The 17087-nt window shown below is 40.7% G+C and overlaps 1 protein-coding gene across 1 annotated transcript in view; it reads left to right on the forward strand.

The window, feature by feature from the left end:
• Positions 1-17087, forward strand: part of RNF144B (ring finger protein 144B) — an 87590-nt gene that overhangs the window by 28736 nt on the left and 41767 nt on the right. The window contains exon 3 of the mRNA XM_010848817.1: positions 10439-10543. Within this exon, the coding sequence (XP_010847119.1) occupies positions 10439-10543 (105 nt within the window). The remainder of the gene's footprint in view (positions 1-10438; positions 10544-17087) is intronic.

The raw sequence follows: 17087 nt of genomic DNA on the forward strand, positions 1-17087 counted from the left end.
CTCGACCCTTTAATAATTGGGGATTTTTTTCCTTTCTGTGTTCCTGAGACCGCGTGTGCATTCTGAGAGAGTCAGAGCTGCTTGAGAGTTCAAACTGGGACTCTACAGGGGCACAGGCCGAGGAGGAAGAAAGTGATAAATGAGTTCAGTGGAGTCTACCCATGTTTCATCTGGGATGTGCTTATATTCTCACTGCCTGTCCTGGCCCTGTTGTCTGGGGCCTTGGGGCCAGCTGAGGGCTGGCAGTTCTGAGGGCTAATGGTTCTTTGGAGGAAATGGAAGGATGCAAACTCGGCAAGCTTTCTTGTGTTTTTTTTTTTCCTCCTGGAACCGTTGGTTGCTTTTCTGAGTGAACTGTGTCATAAGGTAGCTGGCACAAATAGATCTCCTTGGAACGAGTATCAGAACTGGGGCCTCCCTCTGTTCAATAAGGCAGCGCACGTGAGACGAAAGGGAAGACTTCAGAAAGGTCAACTGAAGAGCTACTGAATCACTCCTGTTGAAGCAGGTCTTTACGCTCCTGGTGCCTGCTCCCTGCTCTGACTGAAACGTTCTTCCAGTTTAGCAGATTTACGTGGCTTCGCCGTGAGGACTAGACAGGACTGCGGCATTTCCAATGGATTTCTCTTCAGAGCTATTACTGTCACTAAGTTTCTTAATTTAGATGTTTCATGATCACTTGAGATAAAGATAGAAGCGTTTGATCACTCTTGCCTGGTGGGAACTGGAGGTACTTTTGACTGGGGCCCAGATTTAATCTCCCATATTGAATGACTGTTCTCAGACATACAGGGTGGATCTTAGTACCCTTTTCCAGAAAAAGGAACAGCACTATTTTAGGGTAAAATATTTCAAGATACTTTAAATTTTCATAGGTATTTAAAATTTGCATATGCAATTTCCCCTTTAAACTTCCTTTATTGTTTCTTCTGGGACTAGCTGATGCATGCTTGGGTGCTAAGTTGCTTCAGTCTTGTCCAACTCTTTGTGACCCTGTGGTCTGAATAGCCTGCCAGGCTCCTCTGTCCATAGGATTCTCCAGGCAGGAGTCCTGGAATGGGTTGCTATGCTCTTCTTCAGGGGATCTTCCCAACCCGGGGATCGAGCCTGGGTCTTTTATGTCCCTTGCACTGGCAGTCAGGTTCTTTACCACTGGCACCACCTGGGAAGCCCCTTTCTTTATAAAGATGTTGATTAGAAAGGAGCCTTCCTTCTTGTAGAGATCATGCCTCTGAATTTTCCAAATGGTGTAAAAGCAATAATGAGAGGTATGTTTTCCTTCATTAGACTCGAGGGCATAGATGGTATTGAACATAGCGGTTCTGACTTGGTTGCACACTGGAATCATTCTGAGAGTTTAAAATAACTGATGCAACACATGTATACCTGTGGCGGATTCATTTTGATATTTGGCAAAACTAATACAAGTATGTAAAGTTTAAAAATAAAATAAAATTAGAAAAAAAAAAATAACTGATGCTAGTTCAGCAAGGTTTCAGAATGGAAAATACAAAAATCCACTGTATTTCTATACACTGGCAAAGAATAATATGATAATGGCATGAAGACAACATTTCTACTTAAAATGAAAAGGAATAACATATTAATCCTTGGAAATAAATTTAACAAAAGAAGTACAAAGCTTATACTCTGAAACTACAAAATGTTGTTGAAAGAAATTAAAAAAGACTAAATAGATACCCCATGTTCATAGATTAGAAGATTTACTATTGTTAAAAATGGCAGTATCCCCAAATGGATCTACAGAGTCAACACAGTTCCTATCGAAGTTTCAACTCTCTTCTTGGCAGAAATTGATGCAGTGATCTTAAAATGCATATGGAAATTTGATGGACCTAAAATGGTCAAAATAATTTTGAAAAAGACGCATAAAGTTGGGAGAACTCACTTCCTGCTTCCAAACTTACTGCAGTGCTATAGTAATCAAAACTGTGTGATACCATCAAAAGGACAGACAGACAGACCAATAGAATAGAACTGAAAGTCCAGAAGTAAATTCATGTATTGTCAGTTGCTTTTAATCAAGGGTGCCAAGGCAATTCAAAGGGGACAGAATAGTTTTTCAACAAATGGTAGACAACTGGATATCCATTTGCAAAAGAGTGAAGATGGACTGCTTCTTCACAGTTGAAAACAGTAACTCAAAATGGATTATAGACCTAATTTAAGAGCTAAAACCAAAAAACTTAGAAGAAAATATAGAAAATAGAAAATTTTAATGACTTTGACTTAGGCAAAGGATGAACAAAAGAAAAAAAAAGTAGACTATCAAAATTAAATACCTTTATACTTCAGTGGACACCATCCACTTTTCACAGCAAGTGAAAAGATAACCTTCAGAATGCAAGAAAGCATTTGCAAGTCATATCTGATAAGGGGTATATGTAGAATAAAGAACTCTTAAAACTCAATAAAAACACAAAAATGGGCACGGGATCTGAATAGACAGTTCTCCAGAGAAGATGTCCAAATTACCAATAAGCGCATGAAGAAGTCCTCAAAATCATTTGCCATCTGGGAAATGCAAATCAAAACCACAGTGAGATACCTCTTTACACAGGTTAGAATAGCTAGGATAAAAAAGACAAAAACAAATTCTGGTGAGGATTTGAAGAAAATTGGACCCTCCTACTGCTGGTAGGAATGTAAAATGATGCAACTGCTTTGGAAAATAATCTAGCAGTTCTTCAAAAGACAAGCATAGAGTTATTCAATAGCATATCCCACATCTACTCCTAAGTGTATACTTAAAAGAAATGAAAACGTGTATCTGCTATTGAAAGAAGCCAGTCACAAAGGACCACATATTGTGTGATTCCACTTGTGTGAAATATCCAGAACAGGCAGATCCACAGAGAGAGCAGATAGACTGGTAGTTGCCTAAAGCTGGGATGGGAAGTTTTGGGGGGAGAATGGAGAGTGACTACTAATTGGCTTGGGGTTTCTTTTGGGATTATGAAATGTTCTAAAATCGATATGTTAGTTGTACAACTCTGTGATTATAGTAAAAGTCCAACTGACTAAAAGCCATTAAATGGCAAATTATATGGCATGTGAGTTATAGCTCAATAAAAACATATGCACATATAAAACTTATATATACATATGTATATGTATAATACATGAACTTGGGCAAACTCCAAAAGATGGTGAGGGACAGAGAGGCCTGGCCTGCTGCAGTCCATGGGGTTGCAAAGAGTCAGAGACGACTGGGCAACAAAAAACACCAACAATATATGTATAATACACACACGAACATATTTTTGTTGAGGTTGCTTTCGTCGCTAAGTCGTATCTGACTCTTTGTGACCCAATGGACTGTAGCCTGCCAGACTCCTCTGTCCATGGGATTCTCTAGGCAAGAATACTGGAGAGGGTTGCCATTTCCTTCTCCAGGGGATCTTCCCGACCCAAGGTTTGAGCCCACATCTCTTGCATTGAAAGGCGGGTTTTTCACCACTGAACCACCAGGGAAGCCCATGTACGTATTTATATACATGTATATGCATATAAGGAATGACAGGAATGAACATGGCAGTATAAAGCCAGCAAGAGGAGTAAGGGAAAGCTATTTTCTTTACTGTTTCATTATTATTATTTTTGTAATTAAAATGTTTTTAGACATGTTTAACTGCTGAAGGAGAACTCAGGGAACAATTCAAGGTGCAAGAAAGAAAATAGATGATGGAGAGGGTAAATTTCCTGAAAGGCAGCAGGGAATGGAAACTAGAAAATAGTAGAGTTGGCCCTGGAAGGTGGAAGTGGCTCATATGTGTCAAAGGAGAAAACCCAAAGATTGCAGGTGGATGGGCTTACATTTCAGTGATGGGAGCTGACTTCTGCTGCAAAGCTGCTAGATTCTGGCTTCCAGCTCCTACAGAGGTTTAACTGTCTACCATGTCCCAGATGCTTTTGATGGGTATTTCCAGAGGATATGAAGACATAAGATATGATCCAGACCTTGACGCAGACGTTGCCTTGGGAGACGCAAGTTCACAGTCTCCTGCAATGCAGGGTGATACAGCTTTTCATGTACAACATGCTTCAGTTGTTAGCATCTGGTATTACCTAAGGTGTTGATGGGATTATTGGCCAGTAGGGAGGAAAATCCAAGTCTTTCAGAGAATTGAGGGAGAGGAGGCAGTCGTATAGTCTATAAAATTCTCTTTGTAGGGCCTGTTGTTCTGATACGTCCTCAAGGGAAAATGCCATGCCCCCAGCCCTACTGTTTGCTACCTTCTGATGAATTTATGTGGATTCCTTTGAAGGGGAAAATAATTTGAACCCCAATACTGAGATATTTTAAAATTTAAGTAAAATAAAAAATTTTATAAGCACATTTAGACTTGTATCTCTTAAGAACATCAGAGTAAATGCATAAGCTGAATATTAATTAAAATTGTTTTTGTTCAGTCACTAAGTCATATCTGACTTATTGTGACCCCATGGACTGCAAGACATCAGGTTTCCCTGTCTTTTCCTATCTTCACTTTATAGACCAGTGAAATTTAAGTTAACATTAACTTAACATTAATGTGAAGGATGGTGTTTAGTTTCCACTAAATCACTTTTAACATTTAGGCTCTGAGTTTGGTGTGTTCCAGTTAACAAGTAGCAATTCAGTAATCTTGCCACCTTTCTGTGCTGGAATCTTGATTTGTACAGCTTACACTTGGCCCAGACACCTCCTCCATAGTTTTATTTTATCTGCCTCTGACAGCGAAAGTATGCCTACTTGGAAAAACAGAACCGCAGTGCAAACACAAGTGTGAGCATTGAGATTGAGGAAAAATGGGTGTTCTCTTTTATTCATATCATTAAATAAACATAAAACGGGGGGGGGGGGGACTCTTGGCATGGAGAACTAAGCTCCCAGGAATGCACCTTTGCACCCGGTTTGAAACGTACTGTGTTAGCTAGGCACCAAGGTCTGTGAGAGCGGACAAGCTGGGCGTTGTATCAAGTTGGGGTCCAAGACAAGGCTTTCTCGTATCAGAGATGCTTAAGGATGAGAAATGTAAAACTCAGGTCTCTTTTTAACATTAGTTACGGCTTATTGTTTGACTGGGTTTTCTTATCAGTCCTCTGATGTTGTGGTTGGCAAAGAGGTATGAAGGGGATCCCTGTCACTAGGAATATAATATCTGTGAAAAGCCAAGGTTTCTGAAAGGGTTTTTATAAGAAAAAAATTTTAGGATCACGCTATACCAGGAAACGACTTACTGCTTAGCTATGACTTGTTGATTTATTTGAATGTTTTTGGACCATTATATGTGTCCAAGCCAGGATGTCCTGGGTGTGTTAAGAGACTTTTGAATTCGGAAAGATACCATCTTGAGTTTACTAACAATTTAAGTCAATAGCATCTAACAAAGAAAGCTTTATTCTCAGATCCTGTGCAGACATCGTAGTCTGAACCGAAGTAAGCAGAATCCTGGCTTCAGTAAGAGCTGTTATTTACAACACATTTGAGACATTGTGATGTAATTGTGTCCTGAGGCTGAGAAGCGTTAGTCTCCATTTTATTAAATATCCATTTTAGTGTACAGCCTTGTACCAGCAAAGATAAAAAGCAAAACATACTTACTCAAGGCCAGTCTAGATTTTGGCCTTAAAGACTTTCCCCTTATCACCTCCTTTCCCAGCCATCGCTGAGCAAGGGATGGGAAACCCTAGGTCAATACGTCACCAGCTCAGCTTCAAGCCATGTGGGCTGCCAGCTCTCCTTTGCCTTCAGAACCCCAGCTCCTGCATCTAGAGGTGTCCAGGGTCCTGGTGGTCAATTTAAACTTTCAATTAATGGCTCGTCTTACCCCTTTTCTCGCAACCAAACCTATTATCCTCTTACCTCCCCTGCCCATCCTCTTGGAGTCGCATCTCTCTTTTTTAAAAAAATCAATTTATCTATTTATTTTTGACTGTGCTGGGTCTTCATTGATAGCCTTCACTAGTTACGGCTAGCAGGGGCTGCTCTCCAGTTGCAGAGCTCGGGCTTCTCACTGCGGTGGCTTCTCTTTTTGCACAGCATGGGCTCTAGAACACAGGCTGGGTAGTTGTGGCCCACAAGCTTCGTTGCCCTGCAGCACGTGAGATCTTCCCAGACCAGGGATCGAACCTGTGTCCCCAGCTTTGGCAGGCAAATTCTTAACTGCTAGACCACCAGGGAAGTCTGGGGGTTGCATGCCTTCTGAGACTTTGATTTCTGCGTGCCTGCCTAGAGTTTAGAGACATCTATTCCATTCTCTTCTTTACATTTGCTGCCTCTCTCAGTTTTCATGTATTTTTTTTCTCATGGAGGACTCTCCACTTCCCTGAGAGTAGGTTAGGCAGGTGGTACTGTCCCATTTTATAATTGTGAGTGCTGCAGTGAGAGAGGTTAATGACTTGCCCAAAATGCAGAGGAGACTTTAGAGCTGGTACTTCAGTCTTAAAAATTCAAATTCAATTCCATCAACCAAATTCATGGTAGTGCTTTTTTTCTTAGAAGAAAAATCTTTAAGGTACAACCTAGTGACACAGAACAATTGTACAGTGTATGTGTGTATGTATATATTATACATACACACACACACGTGCATATTGTAATTCTGGTGGTGGATACATAGCTTTGTCTGAATGTTGTAGCTCTTATGCCATGTCTACCTGATAGATGAGAATACCTCATGAAGAATGCCCTTTGATAAATTGGAAAATAGCATCCTTGAAAGGGACCTAGAAGAAACCCCTTTATGGAAAGACTACATAATTCGTAGACTTTCAGGGTTGAAACAGACAGGTCATCTGGCTCAACAGATATTTGATGGTTAAATCCTTGATTAAATCTCATCTGAGTCCTTGAGTGCTGTGGAATGATTTTGAGGAACAATCCTTATTGTTACACATGCTCTTAACGGCCTGAAAATGCTTCTATGTTCTATCAAACTAAGTGAAACATTGATGCTTTCAAAGGAGAAATCGTTTCTTTCTTGTGTCATCAAGATTTTTGAAAAGTTCAATTTTTGAAACATTTTCCCTTAGAATATATTAGCTCTTATGAAAATTGCCTATTTAGACTTCTGTTTAATGCCAATGTTTAATGGCATGTGATTTTTTTAAATGTGACTAAATAATAATATTTTCTTTTTTCCGTGTTTCTGTTTTTATTTACGAACTCAATTCCATTTCTCCCAGAATTGTTAACCATTTTACGTAGGTATGGTTTGTGTAACATGCACAGGGGTTCATGTGATTGCTTTTGGTTCTTTTGTGCTTTAGCCAGAGGTAGTAAAGAAGAGAGGGAGGGTTTGAGATTAAATTTTAGTGAAAGCTAATGTAAGACATATCATGAACCTAAGGTCCTTGAAAATTCAGTAGAGCTGGTTGTTTCCCTCTCTGCCTTCAGTAGAAACACCCTTAGTGATGGAGTGTTGTGTGCCTGTGCTGTAGCATCACTTTGCAATTTGCACTTACAAAGTTCTATCTTGAACCACTATTTCTCATAATTTTTTTTAAAGGGATCATATACTTACAGCCTGTAGTCAGTGTACACAGTTCTAACTTCTCTCCTCGAAGCATGGGTCAGAGAATATCATGGCCGGGAGAGACTTCATGGGAAGCTTCAAAATTCATTGGTTTGTATATTGTGGTTGCAGCCTTCCTACCTTAGCAAATAGAGCATCCATTATAAAGTCTTGGGATAGCTTAGATTTCAGTTTTACAAATTTACAATAAAAGTTGAAATGAGTTTTTTTTTTGCTTTTAAAGATACACATAGTCTCTTCAGTTCCTATTTTCAGTCTTGTCTATAGATGCAAATAGTTCAACAGAGAGAATTGAATAGAGGTGTGTGTTCTGTTGTAAATGTCTGCTCTGTTTATGGAACTTCTCTACCACAAGTGGTTTAACTGTTTCCTGAAGGGAGCAGAGAAAGAATAATCTCACAAGACTAAAAGATTAACATTTCTCCACAAAGTTACTGGAAGTCTGAGACTAGGTGACTGAGTGAGTGAAAGTTGCTCAGTCATGTCCGGCTCTTTGCGACTCCATGGACTACATAGTCCATGGAATTCTCCAGGCCCGAATGCTGGAGTGAGTAGCCGTTCCCTTCTCCAGGGAATCTTCCCAACCCAGGGATCGAACCCAGGTCTCCCACATTGCAAGTGGATTCTTTACCAGCTGAGCCACCAGGGAAGCCCAAGAGTACTGGAGTGGGTAGCCTATCTCATCTCCATTGGATCTTCCCAACCCAGAAATCGAACTGGGATCTCCTTCATTGCAGGTGGATTCTTTACAGCTGAGACCAAGACCACGTGAAATGCAGTAAAAATATGACTAAATATTCTGCAGTTTGCGTATTTCCAAAGGGCTTCCATGTACGAAATTCTGGGTTTGTGTGTATGAGTGTTTTAACCCCTGGGAAGTAGCCATAATAGGTATTATTATCCCCATTTTAAAAATGAAGGGAGTGTCAGAATTTGAGAGAGTAGCATAAAAACATATACATTACCATATGTAAAGTATGTAACACGTAACAGATGTGAAATAGCAGTGGGAAGTTGCTGTATGTCGCAGAGGGCTCAAAGGGGTGCTCTGTGACAACCTCGAGGGGTGAGATGAGATGGGGGGTGGGAGGGGAGGTTCATGATAGAAGTGACATGTACATACCTATGTCTGATTTTTGCTGATGTATGGCAGAAACACTATTGTAAAGCAATTATCTTCCAATTAAACATTTTTTTGTACATGAAGGGAGGCCAGTCTGGGTCATGGTTTAGGTAATGTTCCCATTGTCAGCTGATAGCGTGGCACGGAGGCTAGAGCCCAGGAATTAGGATTTGACGCTCATTGTACCATTCACTTTGTTTTTCTCAGATGTCTTCCCCTTAAGCCTAGAGACCATACATTTTCACTTTCTAGTTCAATTTCAAGTGGCGGCTGGGATCTAGTGGCAGCTGGAAGGTCGAGAGGCCCTCAGAAGCAGAGCTGGGTGGACAAGGCTTTGCATCATTTACTCACGTGTCCCTTAGTGTGACGTTATTTCTCTTGAGCCACTTGTATACTCCCTCTTGAGTTTTGCCTGTGCATTGAAATTCTTCCTCATGTTTTCTTGCTACTGCTTTCTTGATCTATTCTTCCTCATACTGGAGCCCATATTTGGCTCAGTAACCCCAAGACCAAGTGAATGTTCACTCTTCTCTTGGGCAAAAAAATGAAAATTAAAATATTATATCGATTATGGTCGATTGTAGGGGAAGAGTGACTTAAGAGGACTCTGCTCTCAGATATGGTCTATTTTCCAATTCATACTAAATCATCTTTTATTCCCCAGTTCATACTAAATCATATGCATTTCCCCATTGTCTTTAAACGTCATTTGAAAGTACTTTTCTTGATTCCTTAGCATTCAGTTGCTTGAATTTAGCATAATTTACTGATGAGTTTTTCTATTTTGGATAATGAGGCTATTTTCTAGTTTCCTCTGTGATAAAAATGATTGACTCCTTGGAGAAGGGAATTTTTAAATATTTAGAGAGTAAAAAATTTGGTTTAAATGGTTTGCCTTAGTCATTAATTCATTAGTACATTGTAGCAGTAATTTCAACAGATAAATATTAATACATGATTATTTTTCTGAAATAGTAAAGTTGTGATAGTTTTAGATTCAGATGGGGAAAACGCATAAAGATGGTCAATGAAAGGAAAAGACTTCACAATTATGTCATTAGGATTTATTTACTAGTTACGCTTTTACTAGTGACATGTTTGTCCTTCATGGTGTATTACTTCTCTCTGAGTTTCTTATTTCCTATGTAATTTTTTTTTTCTCAGATTCTACTCAAACCCCCTCCATTTTAGCATCTGCCAAGGCCCACAGTTCTTGGAGGGTCTCATTTGAGGGTCTCAATTTGAGGGTCTCAAATTGTCTTTAACATTTCCTTTTCCAGGTGTATTTGCTTCTGAGAGTATTTGTGGATAAGCCAGTGCCTTAATCTTATTTTAATTCTATTTGGTGAGCTTGACATGAATTCTACTTCTGGGCAAATTTTGAGAGAGAGGACCACTGGGTAAAAATGGAGATAGGAAATTATATGAGTTTTTTTTCTTTTTGAAGTACAGAGAAGGCCTTTGCCATTAATGCAAGAGAGTGTTTCTCCTTTTCCCAGTCTATGGTGAATAAAATGTGTGAGCATATAGGAATTTGACTTGTTACCTTGGATAAACTCAATATTCTTAGGATGAAGTCATACATAATTAATTACCTGTCTCTGCGTTCTTTCCAGAGTGATGGCACTTAGTATTCACACTCATGATAACTTTGGTTTCCTGAGTGCAGGAGCCCCAGGACTGCCAATTAAGGAAGAAGAGGCAGTGGCAGTTATATAACCTTGGGGCTTCTGTAATGTGGTGGGTAATTGTCTTTTTTCTTCTTAACTTCTAGTGTCTGAAACAGTACATGCAGCTGGCAATCCGAGAAGGATGTGGGTCTCCCATCACTTGCCCGGACATGGTGTGCCTAAACCATGGGACCTTGCAGGAAGCTGAGGTATGGATGGGTGCTCTGATCTTCCCCTTTTCCCTGTTGACATGATTTCCTGGGATCTTGGCTCTTTATGTACGTCTCCACCAGGGAGTCTAGAAACAAAATACAGGGGTTAACTTTTTAAAGGAGTACTTTATTGTTACATACCTTGGATTCTTTATGGAGGCTATTAAAGCTATTATTTACTTTGGTTCTATTTATAAATGCCCCCTGAGTCTTGAAGAAGTTCTAGAATAGGCCAAGGGGCTAGGTGAGCTTTGGAGGCTGAATAGTCAGTGGCCTGGGGATTTTTTAATACTTCAAAGATAAACAGATGACTGATTAGCCGTAGTTAAAGATAACGTAAATTATTATGATTCTGCAGAGGTAGCCTGGGTTGGACCATTTCTAAAGAGCAGAGAAAGGCCTTTCTTTCAGTGTTTACCAGGCATAGAAATGTATTTTTTGAGTGAGTTCTTCTCACTGTGACATGTCTCTTTGTTTTTTCAATCCCCATTTAATAGCTTGCCCTTAAATCAGCTTTTACCTTTCAGGTTCTGCTCATTTCAAATCTTGTGTGCCTTCATGTAGTTGCTTCTTAGCCAGTATACTATCTAATACTTTCAATAGATTTATAAAACTGAAGCTCAGAGTGTCTAAATAACTTGCTTATTTAGTTATGCAAGGGTTTCTTTTGCATATCTAAAAGGCAAAAGACTTAGAATTCCAATCCAGTCCTTTCTGACAGATTGCATGGCTTTAAAAGTAGAACTTGGTGGATGAACAGAGTGCAGAGTAAAGGTCTTGATAATTGAAAGTCCAGTAGAGTGCATATGTGTGTGTAGGTATATATGTACATGTCTGTATGCCTGTGTCTGTACGAAGGTGTGCGTATCCATGTATATACACATGTGCTTTATATATATACAGATGTTCTTTTACACATATATATCTTTTGTAAGTAAAGCAGTCAGAAAGATGGTATAGACCATTTTTAACCAGTCTGCATCTGGGTGCCCTGTGTTTAGCTTATGAAATACCAAGTAAGTGATACAAGTGAGTGAAGTCATTTGAGGGGAAGAATAAAAGGAATGCATATTGGTTTAGAAGTTGTTCATTTTAGGAAAGTCATGAAATAAATGGAATTTTTAAAACAAAGAGGTAGTATTGATTGGGTGAATCCTGTGGTGAGAAATATTAACTTTTGTGTGAAAAATGGGTAGAAGAAAATTAAAAAGGGGAAAGATTCAGTTATCTACCATGAATACTATTGATCTGTGCAACTTGGAAATGGTTTTTAAAAATGAGACCCAGGTTTGCAGGAGCGTCTTTCTAGACATGACCCTTCCAGGGAACATGCTTCCTTTTTGACTTGCTTCTGTGAGGTCTGATCAGTCAACAGATGTTTATTGAGTGTACAAAGTGCCAGGCTCTTTCCCGGTCAAGATAGAGAGGTGAATAAGATAGTCCCAGTACTGTTCTCCTGGAGCTTCTGACTTCGAAGAGAGACATTCAACAGATAATGAGCCAGATAATTAATTAAAAGAGCAAAAAGTGTGAGATGGAGCAGGCAGCAGGAGTTATGTCTGCCACGGGATCTTATTTAATGCTTGTGTGTGAAAGCTATTAAAACATAAATGAAGTGACCTTTCTAAACAAGCCTTTGAAATTAATTATAATCTCTTTTCTAGATAAGCCTACATGTGGCTATTTGCCACTAATTAAAATTAAAATTAGAAATTCATTCCTGTGATTGCACTGATCACAATTTAAGTACTCAGTCGCCACATGTGGCTAGTGGCTACCAGGTTGGACAGCACAGAATGGACCATTTCCCTCTTTGCAGAAAGCTCATGACATAGCGGCGTTCTAGACTTTATTTATTTATTTTTCTCTAGACTTTAAATGAATGGTAACCATTAGCCATTGGGCCTTTGGATATCAAATGTTAGGGCTAATGTGTATAGACAAGTGACAGGCCATGGTTTGTCCTAAAAATCTCCAGAACAGAGTCTCACTTTTCTGATTTTCTTAGGACAGACATGCTCTGGTCATCTTCCCCCGTAGTTCTTTTCTCCTTCTTAATCTTGACTTTTCCCGCTGTTCATATTCTCATTCACACTTCCCTAGTTCTGATTCCATTTACCCAGCTCTACTTTAAAAACAGTTTTAGGCTGCATTAAAAGCAAATAAACCCATAATGGTTCTTAAAAATGACAAAAGGATATCTGAAAAACAGAACAAAAACATACTCCAACCTAAACTATGGTATTTCTCATATTCTCCAAAGTCTGTTTCCCATTAGATGAGTAAGAGACACTCTGGGGCATTGAAGGACCATTTCTGTACTCATAGGTCATGCTAAGAGCCTGCCTGAAGATGGGCATGAATTGCAGTAGTCAACTGTTCTTAACCAACTTGCCACTATTTTTTTCCCCCAGAATAAAAAACAAATGCAGTGGTGGTGATTGTCTCTCATTTTTGAGTTGAGAAATGATGCGATTATAACGGAGTTATTGGTGGCTTCATCAGTTTATATGGGGTGACTCTTTTCAAAGCAAATACCTCACACACATGAACTTGGGCTACACCGTCTCCCTTTCTGACTTGCTTGACATCATACTTTGCTCATATACAGTTGTTATTATAATACATAGTTCTTAATCTATATATTATTGAGTCTATCACAGTGGTACATCCAGATTGTGCTTCTCTGGATTCTGTCTCTGTTACTACTTTTCCTATCATTAAAAAAAAAACACACACACACTTATTTTTATAGGTAACACATAAATATACTTTGCTTGTTAAGAATAATTCTGGTTAAGGCTGAGGTTCCCTTTGTGATGCTCTGTTTGTATTACAATACATGATCCTTCACTGTTCATTTTCTTATAAAATGCATGGAAGTATAAAATTTTTCCTCCTTAAAGGACACCAGGAATTTAAGTGCTTTCCTCTGAACGCTTTCCTATGTAGGTCTAGCTCACAGAGTTGACTCTGCTTCATATTTGTGTCTCCTGCAAGCTTTAGTGCTTCCAAATTGGCTCAGCTGTGGCTCTTTGCCTTCACTTCAATTTATCAGGAGTAGCTTCATCAGCAAAGGATTCAATGCCCAATCCAAAACCTGTTTGCTTATGTAAGACACAGTGGAAAAGGCAGCTCCCCTTCAATGTCATGGAAGCTGGTGGGAGTAGTGACTGGAGAACTTGTGTCCTAGAGGGGCACCCACTGGGAGCCAGGGAAAAGGAAAACTTTCCTCTCTTGTGTCATCTGGTCCTTCCAGCTGTTGCTCAGCAGTGTTTGATCCAGGAATCTTGTCCAACATGGAATTATGAAAGGCAGGACACAGATGGTTGGTTCTGATAGCATTACTTTAGGCACAGCCTTTGCTTGAAGTTAGTAGCCCTGTTAGAAAGGCGGTGACTCACTGAAGCAGTTTCCTTACTGTGTTAGGGCAGTAACATAACCATCACTTACAGGGAAACATGAACCATGTGTCTGGACCATGTCAGATGTGAGCAGCAAGCACATAAATGCCTACCATCACAGGACCTGAGAAGTGGGACTTTCTCCTGTGGCCAGCTGGTGGTGGATGGCTGGGAACAGCTTCTCACCTACCCATCCTCCTTCCAAGTCCGAGGCCACTGGAACAACCCGCCTTTGCTGCTGGTGCTACAGCATGCACCAGAGGGCGAATGGATGCAACTGTTCTTCTCAAGAACAGGGGCTCCAGAATCGCTATAGGAAGGGATTTAGGGTGGGATGCTGGAAAGACTGGGATGGGGGGTGTGGGGGGTGCCAAGAAATTTAAAGCTGCATTTGCAAAATAAACACAGTTTTTACTCATGAAAGTGAAAGTGTTAGTCGCTCAGTCATGTCTGACTCTTTGTGACCCCATGAACTATAGTCCGTCAGGCTCCTCTGTCCATGGAATTCTCCAGGCAAGAATAGTGTAGTGGGTTGCCATTCCCTTTTCCAAAGTATCTTCTTGACCCAGGGTTTGAACTTGGGTCTCCTGCTTTATAGGTGGATTCTTTACCATCTGAGCCACCAGGGAAGCCCCTTAGTTTTTCCTCATATCACATGTTTATTTAGGGTAGTTTTGGTAAGTGAAGTGAAAGTCGCTGAGTTGTGTCCAAGTCTTTGTGACCCCGTGGGTTATACAGTTCATGGAATTCTCCAGGCCGGAATAGCTACCCAGGAGTGGGTAGCTGTTCCCTTCTCCAGGGGATTTTGCCAACCCAGGGATCGAACCTAGGTCTCCCACATTGCAGGTGGATGCTTTACCAGCTGAGCCACCAGGGAAGCCCAAGAATACTGGAGTGGGTAGCCTATCCCTTCTCCAGCGGATCTTCCTGACCCAGGAATCTAACCGGGTTCTCCTGCATTGCAGTCGGATTCTTTACCAGCTAAGCTAGGCTGCTGGAATTATAAGAGATCCCGTAGTTCCCCCAATCACCCTTTAGCACTGTCTCCACTTGCCCTCTAAGTAATTAATTAATTAGTTAGACTGCGCCAGATCTTGGTGTGGCATCTAGAATCTTTTAATTGTAGCATGTGGGCTCTATTTCCCTGACTCAGGATCGAGCCCAGCCCCCCTTCGCTGGGAGCACAGAGTCTTAGCTGCTAGACCACCAGGGAAGTCTCACCATCTTTTTATTTAACTCTATTTTTCCTCCTGTTATCAAGAGTATGACGCTGGGGCAAATGGCCATATTGCTGCTCCTGCGGTTTTAGGGTCTGAATGGGAAGGGACTGAATGTGTCTGTAACAGTCTTTGGCTGTAATATGTGTCGGCTGAAAAAGAGTAAAACTTTGGGGCAGCACGGGATAAAGAAATCTGCCATGCTGGAGTCAGTAGACACTTTTGAGATTCCAAGCTGACTTTTGTTTTAGAACATATTTAAGGCTTTGTGTTAAAACTGCATGTGAGTGGAGAGTGAGGTTTCTAAGCTTCTTCTTTAACTGAAGGCAAATAAAAGAAGACTCAGCAGTGGTGGAGGGAATGTATCACATGGATGGTTGTGCACGTGGGAACATCCCTTTTACCCATCAGTGGGCTGAGGGCAGGAGGCAGGGCATGACATGGGAAGATGTCCTGAGGCCTTGTTGTTGTTTAGTCTCTAACTTGTGTCCGACTCCTTGCAACACCATGGGCTGTGGCCCACCAGGCTCCCCTGTCCATGGAATTTCCCAGGCAAGGATACTGACCTAGGCATTGGACCTGTGTCTCCTGCACTGGCAGATGGATTCTTTACCACTGAGCCACCAGGGAAGCCCAAGGTATCTGTAGAACAGGTGAAAAAAGAAGACCAAAAGCAGCCCTTTTCTGAGAGATTCCTGGTCCTGGAATGCCAGGTCTCCTCCACCTTTCAGTTCCCCAGTGAGCCCTGCCTTCTGGCTCTAAGACAATGATGCCCTCTTGTTTTCTCAGCTATGATTTGATAGCTGGTTTGAGCTTGGTTTCCCTGGTGGCTCAGTGTAAAGAACCCACCTGCCAATGCAGGAGACATGGGTTCAGACCTTGGGTCATCCCCTGGAGAAGGAAATGGCAACCCACCCCACTATTCTTGCCCAGAAAATCCCATGGACAGAGGAGCCTGGTGCGACACAGTCGATGGGGTCGCAAAGGAATTGAACATGACTTAGTGACGAAACAGCAACAGCAATGAGCTTAGTTTACTACAGTCAGATAAATGGGCAAATGTACCGGTTCTTATTTTCTGGGTTGTGATAGGAAACATTCTCAGTTTCTGTGTTAGTGTGATAGGGCATTTATCACAAGGCCAGTACTATTTCTCTTGTATTTTTTTGCAAGTCACGTGTATGTGTGTGTTAGCTGCTCAGTCGTGTCCAACTCTTGGCAACCCCATGGATTGTAGCTCACAAGGCTCCCCTGTCCCTAGAATTCTCCAGGCAAGAATACTGGAGTGGTTTGCCATTCCTTTCTCCAGGGAAGCTTCCCAACCCTGGGATCGAACCCAGGTCTCCCACATTGTGGGCAGATTCTTTACCCTCTGAGCATAGCTCTTCAAAAATTGCCAAAACCTTAACATGCTATCATGATCAATTCCATGGTCAGTTCCGTCTCTAGATATACTGATCTTTTGTATTCTGTGTTCAGCCTGTTCCTTTAATTTTTAAAAGCAACATATAAAACTCCTAGAGGAGAACATTGGCAAAACACTCTCTGACATACATCACAGCAGGATCCTCTATGACCCACCTCCCAGAATATTGGAAATAAAAGCAAAAATAAACAAATGGGACCTAATTAACCTTAAAAGCTTCTGCACATCGAAGCAAACTATCAGCAAGGTGAAAAGACAGCCTTCAGAATGGGAGAAAATAATCGCAAATGAAGCAACTGACAAACAACTAATCTCAAAAATATACAAGCAACTCCTACAGCTCAACTCCAGAAAAATAAATGATCCAATCAAAAAATGGGCCAAAGAACTAAATAGACATTTCTCCAAAAAAGACATACAGATAGCTAACAAACACATGAAAAGATGCTCAACATCACTCATTATCAGAGAAATGCAAATCAAGACCACTATGA

This window comes from Bison bison, unplaced genomic scaffold (assembly GCF_000754665.1).
Source record: "Bison bison bison isolate TAMUID 2011002044 unplaced genomic scaffold, Bison_UMD1.0 scf7180017864274, whole genome shotgun sequence".
NCBI classification, from domain to species: domain Eukaryota; kingdom Metazoa; phylum Chordata; class Mammalia; order Artiodactyla; family Bovidae; genus Bison; species Bison bison.